At 40.0% G+C, this 14,656-nt stretch overlaps 1 protein-coding gene across 1 annotated transcript in view; it reads left to right on the forward strand.

The window, feature by feature from the left end:
* Positions 1-2,070: 2,070 nt before the first annotated feature.
* Positions 2,071-14,656, forward strand: part of CSTPP1 (centriolar satellite-associated tubulin polyglutamylase complex regulator 1) — a gene marked incomplete at its 5' end in the record, with an annotated part of 151,464 nt that continues 138,878 nt past the window's right edge. Inside the window, 2 exon segments of the mRNA XM_081099686.1 lie at positions 2,071-2,097; positions 2,099-2,192. Of these exon segments, the coding sequence (XP_080955812.1) occupies positions 2,071-2,097; positions 2,099-2,192 (121 nt within the window).

Genomic DNA, 14,656 nt, shown 5'->3' on the forward strand with positions numbered 1-14,656 from the left:
GACACATATACAATTTTAAGGGAAAGGGAGAATTAGGAGGTTTGAAGCTCCTGGTAGAGGAGGCTAAGAATAGACCACTCAAAACACAAAGAGAAGAACCTCCTTTTTCTTTTTCCTCCCAATGTAGGTGGTCCACCGGTTTCCCAGTCATTCTTTTGATAGCATGATTTTTGTTTTCTTTCTTTTCACAAAACCTCACCTTCTCTTTGGGGGGGGGGCGGGGAGACAAACTAAAAAAGTGAGAGCAGGCCCTAGCTGGTTTGGCTCACTGGATAGAGCGTTGGCCTGGAGACTGAAGGGTCCCACGTTCGATTCCGGTCAAGGGCATGTACCTTGGTTGCAGGCACATCCCCAGTAGGAGGTGTGCAGGAGGCAGCTGATCGATGCTTCTCTCTCATTCATGTTTCTAACTCTCTATCCCTCCCCCTTCCTCTCTGTAAAAAGTCAATAATATATATATATATATATATATATATATATTAAAAAGTGAGAGCAGAGTGGCTTTTTCTAATAGGTTTCAACTGTGACAAGTGCTACAGACCATTAACCTGCTTTTGGGAATGAAGGGGAGCAAAAAGAGAAATATGGGGATCTCTGGAAACGTAAAGAGCAATGAACATTATCCCCTCTTAAAGAAGTGAGCAATTAGGCATATGAGTAAAGAAATCCAATAAAAAAAAAAAAAAGAAAGAAATCCAATAGGTGTCTTGGTTTGTGCATCCCATCCCCTCAAGAAGTGAAGTGTTGCCCTAGCGTGTTTGGCTTAGCGCAGTGGTTCTCAACCTTCCTAATGCCACAGCCCTTTAATACAGTGCCTCATGTTGTGGTGAGCCCCAATTTCATTGTTACAAATTGAACATAATTAAAGCATAGTGATTAATCACAAAAACAATATGTAATTATATATGTGTTTTCTTTTGTGTGTGTGTGTATTAAAAACCTAACAAATACCATTTTTATTCATACTTGTATCCCCATACCCAGAAGAGTCTCTCAAACAGAGTAGGTGTTAATGTTGAGCTGTAACCTTGTGGCTCGGTTGCCATGCTCTCAAAGCTCACACATCTAAGTCACCAAGAAAAGCAGGACTTGGCATCTTGGTCAGTGATTCCAGAAAAGAAACTGAAAGTTCAAGGGCAGGAGGTCAATCTGTCCTCCCAGTGGTTGGCATATATGTGTTTACTGATGATCTTAGGCGACCCCTGTGAAAGGCTCGTTCGACCCCCAAAGGGGTCGTGACCCACAGGTTGAGAACCGCTGGTAGTGGATAAGGTCTCTGCCTATGGACTGAAGGGTCCGGGGTTCGATTCTAGTTAAGGGGACATGCCCGGATTGCTGGCTGAAGCCCCAGTAAGGGGCATGCATGAAGCAGCCAATCAATGATTCTCTGTCATCATTGATGTTTCTATCTCTCTCTCTTCCTCTCCCTTCCTCTCTGAAATCAATAAAAAAAAAAATTTTTTTTAAAAAAAGAGTGATCCTTTTAAAAAAAGGAAAAAAAAAGTGAAGTGCCTTGGTAGAAAAAAACAAAACAAAACAAAACACTTGGAAAGGGTACAAAACAATAAGGCATAGGAGTAGAAGGAGGGACTAAAGATAGAGGATTTTGAGAGGAAATGTTAATGAATCCTAGAGGATTTAATGAGCACGTTCTGTTATAGGATGAATGTACACAAATTTTAATGAGCAGCCTTGTTACAGGAGCAACCAAGATATAAGCACTTGGAAACATTTTGTAGCAAATATAGTAAATAATAGATAAAAATAGGTAATGAGATATTGCTTACGGAAATTTAGGGGTGGGCTCTATTGTGAGGATAACAGCTGTATAAAGCAGGAATAGTTATGAAATTCAGAAATTGAGAATATGGGAGGCTGGCAATAATTTTTTTCCGTTCAAATTCTTCTAAAACCAACTAACTCCTCGAGCATTCTTGAGTTCTAAGAAGACTGGACCGCTGCAAAGCAACCGCTCCCGGAACTCGGGTGGCCAGCTTCGCGTTGCGGTACGGAAACTGTTTGCGTGACACCCCCTCCGCCTCTTTCCTCTCCTCCGGCTGCGTAGGTGCCATGGCAACGGAGAGTGCTGGTGACCTAGCTTCCGGAAGCCGGAGAGCTACAGCTTGGAAGCTCTCCTTGTGCAATGATGCTGAGTCCGGAGCGCCTAGCCCTACCAGACTACGAGTATCTGGGTAGGAGCCTTGGGGAAGAAAAGAAGTGCCCACAAATTAGGCGGGGGGCGGGGGCGGGGTCTGTGTGGGACCCGGTCGAGCTGGGATGGGGAGGAGCAGGGAAGGGGGCGCGTCCGGGTCCTAAGCCCGTTAGGCCCAGCGAAGCGGAAAACAGCACCTGGGGAGTAAAGAATGTCTGAAGTGGACGGGCTGCAGCTCAGGCGATGAGGATTGTGTTCAAAGTGGGATAGGTTGGAGTTGAGAATTTGGGGTCCTCGTGGGGGGGGGGGGGCGGGTATTGATATGCTGGTAGTGGAGTAACCATGAACCTCGAAGTGCCAAATCAGGCATTCTTGAACAATAATTTTACCATTACATAGCGGCAACTACCAGTTGTGAGCGTTTCTTTTACATTACGCACTCTACTAAACATCTTACATGCATTCTTTTTTGAATCGTCACAACAGCCCAGGAGGAAATACTGCTTTTTCTTCCATTTTGCAGCCGGAGAAACTGAGGCTGAAGAGGTAACTCACACAAATGAGGCCGCACAGCTAGGCAGTCGTAGAGCTCTTGACCACTAAGGCTGTAGCTAGTACTTTATTGAGCACCATCAGCGTGTAAGGCATTTACTGGATGAAAAAGAGATGTATGCACACAAATTTTAAAAAATAGACCTTATTTTTTAGAGCGGGTTCAAGTTTACAGAAAATTGAGCAGATATTATACAGAGTTCCCATGATATTCCCCGCTCTCCCCTACCCAGTTTTTCTTACTATTAATACCTGGCATTAGTATAGTACCTTTGTTATAACTGATATGAACCAGTGTTGAGACATTATTATTAACTAAAGTGCAAAGCTTACATTAGGGTTCAGTCTTTGTGTTGTCAGTTCTATGGATTTTAATAAATATGTAATGTCATGTAACTGTCATTATAGTATCATGCAGAATAGTTTCACTGCTCTAAAAATTCTCTGTGTTCTACCTCTTCATCTTTAGACCTGCACCTCAACCCTTGGCAATCACTAATCTTTTTACCGTCTTTAAAGTTTTACTTCTCCAGAATGTCATAGAGTTGGAGTCAGCCAATAAATTGGCTTCTTTCACTTAAGCATTTAAGGTCCCTGAATGTCTTTTCCTGGCTCGATAGCTCATTTCTTCTTATCATTGAATAATATTCAATTGTTTAGATGTACTATACACATTTTTAATGAAAAACAATTCTAGTTTAAAATTTTCAATTGATAATACAGAAACTGATTTAAAATATAAAGAAGTTTAAAAAAAAAAATATAGCCCTGACCGGTTTGGCTCAGTGGATAGAGCGTCGGCCTGTGGACTGAAGGGTCCCAGGTTCGATTCCGGTCAAGGGCATGTACCTTGGTTGCGGGCACATCCCCAGTAAGGGGTGTGCAAGAGGCAGCTGATCGAGGTTTCTCATTGATGTTTCTAACTGTCTATCCCTCTCACTTCCTCTCTGTAAAAAATCAATAAAATATATTTAAAAAAAATATATAAAGAAGTTTATAGTAAGTCTCCTGCCACCCTTCCCCCGCCCCCCTCCTGCCAGTTCTCATCCATAGCTAGTCACTCACCAGTAACCATTGTTACTGTTTTCCTGAGTATCCTTCTAGAGTTTATTTTATTAGGTACATAAAGGAGAATACAGTGCATACTTTTTTCATTTAATATATCTCAGAGTAATTTATCAGAAGAGAGCCTCCTCATTCTTTTTTAGCTGTATAGTATATAAATAATTTATTTAACCAGTTTTCTGTTGGTAGACAGTAAGTTGTTTTTAGCCTTTTGCTACTACTAAAAATACTGCACTGAATAACCAGTTTTGTTCCCTTATTAGTATATCTGCAAGGATCAATTCCACAAAGTAGAATCAGCAGGTCAGGAGTATATGCATTTTAAATATTTTTTAAAATATATTTTATTGATTTTTTTACAGAGAGGAAGGGAGAGGTAGAGGGATAGAAAGTTAGAAACATCGATGAGAGAGAAACATCGATTCAGCTGCCTCTTGCACGCCCCCTACTGGGGATGTGCCTGCAACCAAGGTACATGCCCTTGACTGGAATCGAACCTGGGACCTTTCGGTCTGCAGGCCGATGCTCTATCCACTGAGCCAAACAGGTTACAGCTATGTTTTTTTTCATTAGCCAGAAAATGGAGATTTAGAAAGCTTAGAAACTTGACCCAACTGAAAGGAAGTAAGAAATGGTGGACCTTGAAAATGACTTCAGATTTTCTCACTGCACAGAATATAGTCAAACACTGCTGCAGTTAAATATTTTACCCTTTGTTCTCCCTTCGAGATCTATAATAATAATCTGCTGTGTGTTGATGTTTACTGTTGTGTTGCCGACAATTACCTGAAAGAGAAGTTGGGGTGCTTCACTGGGCTGGAAAAAGTTTAGCTAAATCAGAAAGCAGGGCTAATTAAGCAAGTTTATTCTATATATATAAAAGGCTAAGTTGACTTGTGCATGCATGATACATATAAAGCTCTCGCTGCCGCCAATTGCACACAGCAGGGCACATGCCTGAGTTGTCATTGTGAATTGTGAATTTGGTTGACACTTCTATTATAGAGAAAGGATGAATAGTGATATTAAAATATTTCTTCTATGCCAAAACCGGTTTGGCTCAGTGGATAGAGCGTCGGCCTGTGGACTGAAAGGTCCCAGGTTCGATTCCGGTCAAGGGCATGTACCTGGGTTTCGGGCACATCCCCAGTGGGAGATGTGCAGGAGGCAGCTGATCGATGTTTCTCTCTCATCGATGTTTCTAACTCTCTATCTCTTTCCCTTCCTCTCTGTAAAAAATCAATAAAATATATTTAAAATATATATATATATATATATTTCTTCTAATTAATTTCCTTTCAATGTGCACAAATCCGTGCATTGGGCCACTAGTAATAATAAAAGAAGGATCTCTTACCCTTTGAGACAGCCTGGAAGGGCCTGGAGGGTATAATGCTAAGTGAAATAAGCCAGTCAGAGAAAGACAAGCCTAGTATCTAATGAACAAAATAAACGAATGAACAAAAAAAGATCCAGAGACATTGAAGCATGGAACAGACTGACTTATTTCAGAGGGAAGGGGTTGGGGGGTGGGGGTGGGGAAAGACTAACCAATGAACTTATATGTATATATGCATAGCTCATGGACAGACAATAGTGTGAGGAAGGCCTAGAGAGGGGCTGGAAGCAGAGTGGAGGGGATCAATGGGGGAAAGTGGGGGGATATCTGTAATACTTTCAATAATAAAGATAACTTTTTAAAAAAGGCATGGAGAGAGAGAGAAATTGTAGTCAGCCAAAAGGACATAGTTATATTACAGATAAATTTGCATCCAATAAATAATATCAATGTCTAGTAATACCTAGACTTTTGCTCAGGATTTTATATATTTTATTTATCCAGTACTCAGTTAATCTATGAAGTATTTGAAAAGCCTAGCCCATTATTTATTTTCTTGGGTGTTTATTGTTTAAATTATATGTCTCAAAGGCTTGGCATATTTAATATACAATCTAAGTGAAAAGAGGTCAGTGCCCCTGACTGAATAATCAGGTGTTGCATGTTTTAAAAATTCTGTGGCACACCAGTTGAAAATCTCTGGCCTAAGCCATTCCAGGCCATGATTACAGGTTCCTAATCCACAAAGTCAGTGGGGAATAGAACAGTTTATACAACGTGATGAGAGGTTGTTTTCTTCACTAATAGTTGAAAAGGCAAATATAAACCCTGGCTAACAGAGAGAGGGAAACCTATAGATATTTGGTGGTCCCTCTATTAGTGGCTTTTTCAGAAAGACCAATTTGTGTCGATGCTGATAATCAGTCTACAAACAAATCAAAGTCTCAGGTTGGTTGAAAAGCTTCAGTATCTGACCGTCTACCTATTCCTTGAACCCTGAACAAGTGCTCCTTAAGGCTCTGTAGCATTTAAGTATCTTAACTCCCTGTCTTAATCACCATCTGGACATGTATATTGCTCACTACTTACTGTTTTCCTTATGGCTCATCAAACCATACAACTCTGCTGAAATGCATCTATCTTTGGTTGAGAACAACCCCTGCTCATTTAAATTTGGTCTCTTTTAGAGGCATGCTGTTTTGAAGCATTCACCCTCAATTTAATGACCATTTAGTGACCACTCCTTATAGATTAATTTAATAAAATATTTCCTGGTTTAAATTTTTAAACACTCGTGGAGGGTTTTATTTTTGTTTTCATTCTTTTTTCTTTTTTAAAAATTATGAAGTCACTTACATGTATAGGCCTAGAGAAGAAAATATATATGGAGAAAAGAAAATTGCAGAGACTGGAAAGCTCTAACCATTGAGCAAACAAAAGCCAAAGCTGAGTACCCTTTGGTAAGTGTGTCAGGGACCTCTTTTTAGTATTCTGGTGTAAATTACAGGGATACCTGTGAATATCTATCGGTTGCCCTTTCTATCTGCTAGCCAGGGTTTATATTTGCCTTTTCAACTATTAGTGAAGAAAACAACCTCTCATCATGTTGTGTAAATTGATCTATTCCCCACTGACTTTGTGGATTAGGAACCTGTAATCATGGCCTGGAATATGTTAGGCCAGAGATTTTCAACCGGTGTGCCACAGAAATTTTAAAACATGCAATACCTGGTTATTCAGTCAGGGGCACTGACCTCTTTTCACTTAGATTGTCAAATAAAAAAATAACAACAGCCAACACACCAATAGCTGTCAGGTGTGAATGCCCAGTCTTGAGTCATAAATGTATAGGTCATAGAATAGAGTTGCATCTAATTGGCCATGTCACATAATAAGCTTGCATGTCATTGATTACCAGAAATTCTTATATACAAATATAGGCACCTGATTTTTTTAAAAGGCACTTTGACCCTAGCTGGTTGTGCAGTGGTTAGAGCATTAGCCCATGTACTGAAGAGTCCCAGGTTTGATTCTGGTCAAGGGCAAGTACCTTGATTACAGTCTCCATCCCTGGCCCTGGTTGGGGCATGTGGGGGAGGCAACCACATCTATGTTTCTCTTCTCTGTGTCTCTCCCCCTCCCTTCCTCTAAAAATCAATGGAAAAATATCCTTGGGTGAGGATTAACAACAAGAAAAAGTCACTTTGGAGCAAAAAGGGTAATTACTATTATTTTTTAAAAAATAAATCAATTATATCTATTTTTGTCAGATTGGCAAAAAATAGAATATATTTTTTAGTGTGCTGCAGAATTTTAATAATTAGTTTATGTGTGCCATGATATGAGAAAGTTTGAAAATTGCTGGCTTAGGATCTTAAGATCATTATAGAATCAGCTCAGTGATGTTTATGCCTGCAACTGTCAGAATGTAGTGATAGAAATTATGTTAATGCTTAGGCCTAAATAGATGAGAGTCTGGAAAGGAGATGAAATAAGTATAGAACCCTTGAAAGAGTTCCAGCCTTATGCATACTTATTGGAAGCTTTTGCCAGAGGCTGAGGTGTGTCTGTGTATCTGATTGGGTGTGGGGAGCTCTCTAGAGCCCAAGGGCAGCCTGTTTAGGTCCCAGGTGTACAAAACACACCACCTGAGTATAAGCACGAGGGTGTGAGGTTTATTTTTTACCCCACCTACTTTGGTGAGGTGCATGCTTTCAGTCATGCTCAAAGTTGTCTCTTCTGTTTCCATGGAAACTGCTCACTAAGGTTGGTAGTGGGTTGGCATGATAGATAACTCTTGGAAATCAGAGATGGTCTTTCTCCTTTGTCGGCTATACTTTTAGAGGAATCACAATAAATTGAGCACTTCATATATGCTTAGCACTGTGCTTTATCTTATTTAATCTTCCCAACCACCCTTAGAAGGTTTTATTATTAATCCCATTTTGTAATTATTAATATCTCCTCATTTTACAAAGAAGGAAACAGGCTTAGGAAGGCTAATTGATCTGTACAAAGTCACATAGGTGGTGATGCATGGCAAAGCAGATTTTCAAACTCAGGTTTATTAGATTCCATAGCCTGTTTTTTCCTCTCCACTATGAAGATAAAAACAAACAAACCAAAACATGTTTTGCCTGCAAATAAGTTTCCTGAAAATAGGAATTGTATCTTACTCATCTTGTATACCTACCTGCCTTTCACAATGTAGACACTTAATACATACATATATGTTAAATTGATGCCCTAGCCAATTTGGCTTAGTGGATAGAGTGTCAGCCTGGGGATTGAAGGTCCCAGGTTTGATTCTGGTCAAAGGCACATGCCCGGGTTACACGCTCAATCCCCAGTAGGGGGCATGGAGGAGGCAGCTGATCAATGATTCTCATCATTGGTGTTACTATCTCTTTCTCCCTCTCTGAAATCAATAAAAATATATTTCTTAAAATTTGAAGATAAATAATCTGACTTTAGGGTACCCCAAATGTGAGAAGCTAACAACTAAGGTTTATTAAACATTTAGCATGTACCAGGTAATATTTTAAGTGTTTTACTTATATTAATGCATATAAAGGTAGTTTCTGCCCTAGCTGGTTCAGCTCAGTGGATAGAGCATCAGCCTGTGGATTGAAGTCTCCCGGGTTCAATTCCGGTCAGGGCACATGCCTAGGTTTCGGGCTCAATCTGCAGTAGGAGGCGTGCAGGAGGCAGCCAGCCAACCAGTCAATGATTCTCTCTCATCATTGATGTTTCTGTCTCTCTCCCTCTCCCTTCCTCTCTGAAATCAATAAAAATATATTTTTTAAAAATGATAGTTTCTATTGTTATCTTCATTTCACAGATGAGGAAACTGCCCCACAAAGATACTAAATAACTGGTTAAGACATCATGAAGGAATAATTCTAATCCAGCAGTCTGACTCCAGAGTTCACATTGTTAAACTCCACATTATAAATACCTGAGCAACTCCAAAAATGAGGCTCCAACTATTGAGTAGACTTATGCATGGATCCTGGAGTAAGTTCAGTGGCTTAAAGGGCTTAATTTAACATTTCTGCCAGGAGGGGGCATCCTAGGAATCGGGATGGATCAGGGAACAGTAAAATTCCAGTTTCTTGCTACTGGATTCATGTCCTCGAGGCAGACAATGAGGAAGATAACTTCTAGAAAGAAACCATTTGATAGAGTTTATTGACAGTAATCTATGTACTTTGAGCTGTGTGACCTTTAAGAAGTTACTCAGCCTCTCTGTGCCTTAGTTTTATTTGCAAAATGTAGCTAATAATAGTACTTACCTCATACCTCATACATGTAAACTTTTAAAGCAATGCCTGGCTGCTGTATTGGACCTACATTGTGAAAAGATGTACAAAATGAGTAAGATAGTTTTCTTTTTAGAGTACCTGGGTAGGTGCTTAATAAATATTAGCTACTATTATTATTACTATTATAAAAATATGTAATACATATGTAATTGGCAGCCATGAAAATGTGCCTCTATTGTTGGGGTCCAACCCCAGCAGGTCCGGGGTCCCCAAAGGTGTGGATGGAGTCGGCAAAGAAGGAATGACACGGAGACAGCGTTCAGTTGATCAGCAGCCTAGCCAAGATCTCTAGCCACGATCTCCAGCCAAGTTCTGGTGTTTATTGTCTTGTTACATTTGTATTTATACCAGTTGATTTTAATCCTGTCAATTTCTATTGCAAAGGTTAGGGCGTTTCTTATCTCCATTCCAGGGAGTAAAGATTATGTAGCTTAAGCGTGATTGTTTGTAGTTAAAGTGATTAACTACCCGCCTGGCACTTCATTAAGGGGTTTTATTCCCTCCCTAACTTCAGGGAAGAATCCCCACCTGGGGAAACAACCTTTCTCGGAGAGGTGACCTTGGTTAAAACACATAGTACTAAGGGGAGCAAACATATTAAGAACAGTATGCCATATACGCCAGGTCCCTTGAAACATATGCTGTGCAGATGTTTCTTCCCTGCAGCGACTGTGTCAAGCAGCAAGGATGGACCGGCTTCCGGCACTCTATGATCTCTTACTTTGGGGAGGGTAATTGACTCCCAACCCCAGCTCTGAATCCAACACCTTGTTCACACTGAAGTCACACTTCCCATGTGCTACTCCCAGCCAATGAGTGGGTCGGAGAGAGACATTTCTAGGAGATGGGTGACTCTTCCCATGGTGACTTTGGCTTGAAGACTCGCACTGCACTGCAGTTCATTTCTTTCTCTGTCTTCATGCTCTCCCCCCCCCCCCCGCCCCTCCCCCATCCCGGGGTCAAACCTGCATCGTGTTCTGTCAGCTCTCCCAGCTTCCTCCGCTTTCTCCACAGTTTCCCCGTGGACATTTCCCCTAGTTTACCTCTTGCAAGTCTGATCCTGTCTTGGTGTCTGCTTCTCAGAATACCTGGACTAAGACAGCATCCAGCAGTCACTGATACAGTCCCTTCCAGCCATGAGGTCAGTACAGTTTCTTCAGGTCTTGGCAGAAGTTCTGCTATGTGATTCTTTCCATGTGGAAGACTTAAGTGTTACCAATCTTATTTTTTTTTGTATTTGCTGATATGCATGCATATGATATTTACTTGTGTTACTGCCAGACACCTTTTTTTTTTTTTTTTTTTTTGCTTTTGGATGAATCCTGATAAGCACATTTATTTTGTTTGAGTATAATTAGGGGACTTTCCAAATCCAACCTTATGCTAGGAAACAGTGCTGTTTATAATAAGTTAGCAGAAATACTCTTAGGGCTTTAAAGTGCTTGGGTTATTGCAAAAAGGAAATGAAATAAGATATTATTATAGCTATTACACTGACTTCCTAAATATTTGGAAATTAGGGCACTTTAAAAAGTAATGAACATATTCATAAAATCATCTGCCCCTCTTCTTCCTTTCCTTCCTTTCCCTCCCTCCCTCTCTCCCTTCCCCCTCCCTCCCTTCCTCCTTCCCTTCTTCCCTCCCTCCCTCCATTTCTCCCTCCCTTCCTTCTTCATACTCTTTCGATATAATGCAAGGAATGAATATAAATGTCCCTCCCCCACCAGGCAACTTATACCATAGATGGGAGATGGAACATATTCAGAAACTGTAACACAAAGTGACAGTGTAATAAGTGCTGTTGTAGAGTGGGTGAGCTGTCTGCACGCAGCTGTGTTGGTGCCTTCCCAGTTTGGTCAGCAGCTTTTTCAGTCATGGCAGGGACAGCAGTTCCCTGGTGGCCTACTTCTGGGATGTGCCTTTGGGAGTTGTTCCTGGAAGCTCAACCCAGACTGTTTCTTCTGCTTTTTCAAGGAGTCTGTAAGCTATTTAACAAATGTAATATCCTTTTGTTTGGGGGGGAAAAGAGCAAGTGACTTCTAAGGCGTGTTGTTCCTGATCCTCACCTATCCCCATTTCTCCAAGGTAACTAAATTGCAGGCTACTTCAAGGTTATTCTAGTGTTTTAAAATAGTTATGTAAAATTTTGACCTTGCTTATCATTTATACGTACAAGTAAATTAGAATCTTTCCTCCAAATGCTGTCCAAAAGTTGGGGATCACAAATACCATGTTTGCGGATTGAGTAATCTTAGGAGGCTGAGTAGGTAATTAAAGTTTTAAAAAGTAATAATAGTAGATCAGAAGAGACAGATGATCCATTAGCTTATTTCTAGTTCATCCTCCTGTTTCTGTCCTTTTTAGCAGTTATCACAGTTACGTTATCTATTCATATACTTGGTTATTGTTGGTTTCTAATAGAACAGGAAGACATAAGGGCAGCTTATTTCCAAAATCTAGTACAATGCTCTGCCCAAGTTAAATGAATGATCTACTTTAAGCAGAATAAAAAACATTTTTTTTTTTAAACTGGGAGAATGGAATATGGTTCTATCATGTGAGAGACATTAGGATTTTTTCCCTTTTCCATGGATGAAAAAAAGGGAGGACTGATTAAAATTTTCCCTGGATCCTTCTTGTTTTAAACTCTGATTATATCTAATGTTAGTTTCTTGATTGATACCATAGTTTCTATGTTTTGTTACACAACAGTGAGATTTAATCCATTTTTTTAAAATGTCATTTTAAGAAGGAGGGAAATTTTATACAATTTCGGGGCATCTCCTTGAGATCCTGTCCTTTAGTTGGGCAGAGTCATATGCTTTAAGACAGGAATTACCCTGATAAACTAATCCCCGGGTCCTCTGTGTTGGGGTCACCCTTGCACTACTTCCCTAGGGACCATAGGAAATAGCTCATTCTATGATTGGAATTTCAAGTCAAAACACATTTATCTGAGCAGGATTTTAATGATTTTTCAAAGAGAAGAGGGATTTTCCCAAACACATCTGAATTTACCAAATTACTGATCCCATTAGCTATGTTTTCTTTTAAGCACCTTTCTTTAAACAAAGCAATTATTGCTGAAATCATCAAGTGTATTTTTCACAAAAGCTTTTGACTAAGTTTTGTTTGATGAGCAGGAACCCACTAAAAGTGAATCTTGTTTGAGAGGGCACTTTCAGGGCCTTTCTTTTCTTCATTGAATTCGCGTGTTAAAGCACAGTTCTTGGGAGAGAGTAAGTGCTTTTTCCCAGCTGTCCTATTATTGTGTAGCTCAAGGTCTTGCTCTGAGATTACAAGTAATTGTGATAAAACACAAGCTTCAGTTTCTGTAATCTCAGGCAGAAATCTGTTTGTACCCCAGGCCTTCCTATCAGGTGTTTGTTAAATTCAGAATTCTCTCACCTGGGGTAGCCCCACTGGTCCCCAGTACCGGTAAACAGAGGTGTGAGGCAGGGATAGGGCTGCATTCGGGCCATTGCCCTCTCTCTCTCTTTCATAATCATGTGGCAGAACTCCTGTGGCCAACTTACATACAGCATGCACAAAATGGGAAAATTATGTATTTTAAAATAGGCGTGTTTGAAACAATAACACTTTGAATATGACTAAAGGCCACATGTCTTTGGCTTTGCTTCTTGGACAGGCTGCCAGAACCACTCTGCTCCATGGTTCTCATGCCCCAAAGTCCTGCAAATTGACACGTAAGTAGGCAACACACAAAGAAGCTCAGCCCATTGAGAAAGTGAGTTTGGGCACTTGGGCTGGCCTCCTTTTCTCTCTATGTGCAGTTCTTTACAGCTTCAATTCTTCTGTCCCATCTTAGTTTTGTGTTTTGTTTTTTTTGAGAAAGGAGAGATTAAATGTGTCTGGTATTTCAGCATGTTAACTGCACAGGCAACATGAGGCTAGCACTCAGGCCAGTGCTCAGCCTGTCATATGGAAGGAATTGCCTTTCAGGAGAGATTATAATTGTGTATGTAGCCACACAAATGCACATTCTGCCTGGAGGAAAATGCATAGAAGAGAAGGCCTCATGCTGCCACTCAGGCCTCTTTGTGGAAGGCTGCATAAGAAGCCCTTATTGGCATAGTCAACTCTTTTGGGTTTAATGAGTCACGTTTTTGTGTGATGCCTACTTCAAAAAAAAAAAAAAAAAAAAAAAGAGACGAAGAAGAAGAAGAAGAAGAAGAAGAAGAAATACACTCTTCCTCAAGTGATTTGCTTTGCTTTTATTGGCTCTACAGCTTTGTCTAAGAGTTTTGTACGTTCCTGATGACATCACTTACAATGCGAGTGCACAGACAGTAAACAAAAAATAATTTAGCTTTCAGGCATCTAGGCAAAACTTAAATAGTCCAATTTAGAAAAACGATAAAAACTTGATAAACAGTGAGCACATGAGCTTAAAAAACAAGTATGATCTCAATCCTTTTCGGAATGTGATGCTTTGAAATATGGCTGTAGAGAAAAGTAGAAGCTTAGACACTCTAGAAGTGTGTGCAGTTGAGACTTGAGTCCATGGTACAGTGTTAATGACAAACAGTATGTTCTAGTTACTGGATGAAATACAAGTTACCATGTGAGTAAGTCATTAAGCTCCTTGTCCATAGCATTTCACCTTTAAGAAAGGACACGGTATTATTGCCACCTACCTCACAGGAATGTTAGAAGATTGAAAAGATAAGCATGTAGCACTCTTTATAAGAAAGGTATTTTGTAAATAGATAAAACTGTTATTATTCTCCTTGATCAAATTTCCTAACAAATGGAGTTGATAAAAGCTACCTCACGGGTTGAGAGGATGAATTAATTAATACATGTCAAGTATTTTAAAGTAAATTATTTAATGAGGCCTAAAATTGATTATCTTTTTAGATAGTCTGTAAACCACCAAACCTGATGTTTAGATGCATGATTAACTTATAAAGTCTTACATGTGCAGTGCAGTCAATCTTTGGCCAATCTTCAAGGGTTGGCATGGTAGAGAATGGTGAATATAGAAGAAAATGGGTTAGTTCTTCGGGGGGTATGGCCGAGCCTTTTTTCTCTTCAAGGTTGCCTACAAATAGCCACTGGAGTCTTGCTAATCTTTCTTGCCATGTCTAGACATAGGGACTGTTTTGACCTTTGCTCTTCCAGTAAATATTTATTTTTGATCTTATAGTTCTAAAGGAGAAACAAACTTTAAGGAAAAGAAGTGGTTGATTTGTCTCACAT

This window comes from Myotis nattereri (genome assembly GCF_964212035.1).
Source record: "Myotis nattereri genome assembly, chromosome: 9".
Taxonomy (NCBI): domain Eukaryota; kingdom Metazoa; phylum Chordata; class Mammalia; order Chiroptera; family Vespertilionidae; genus Myotis; species Myotis nattereri.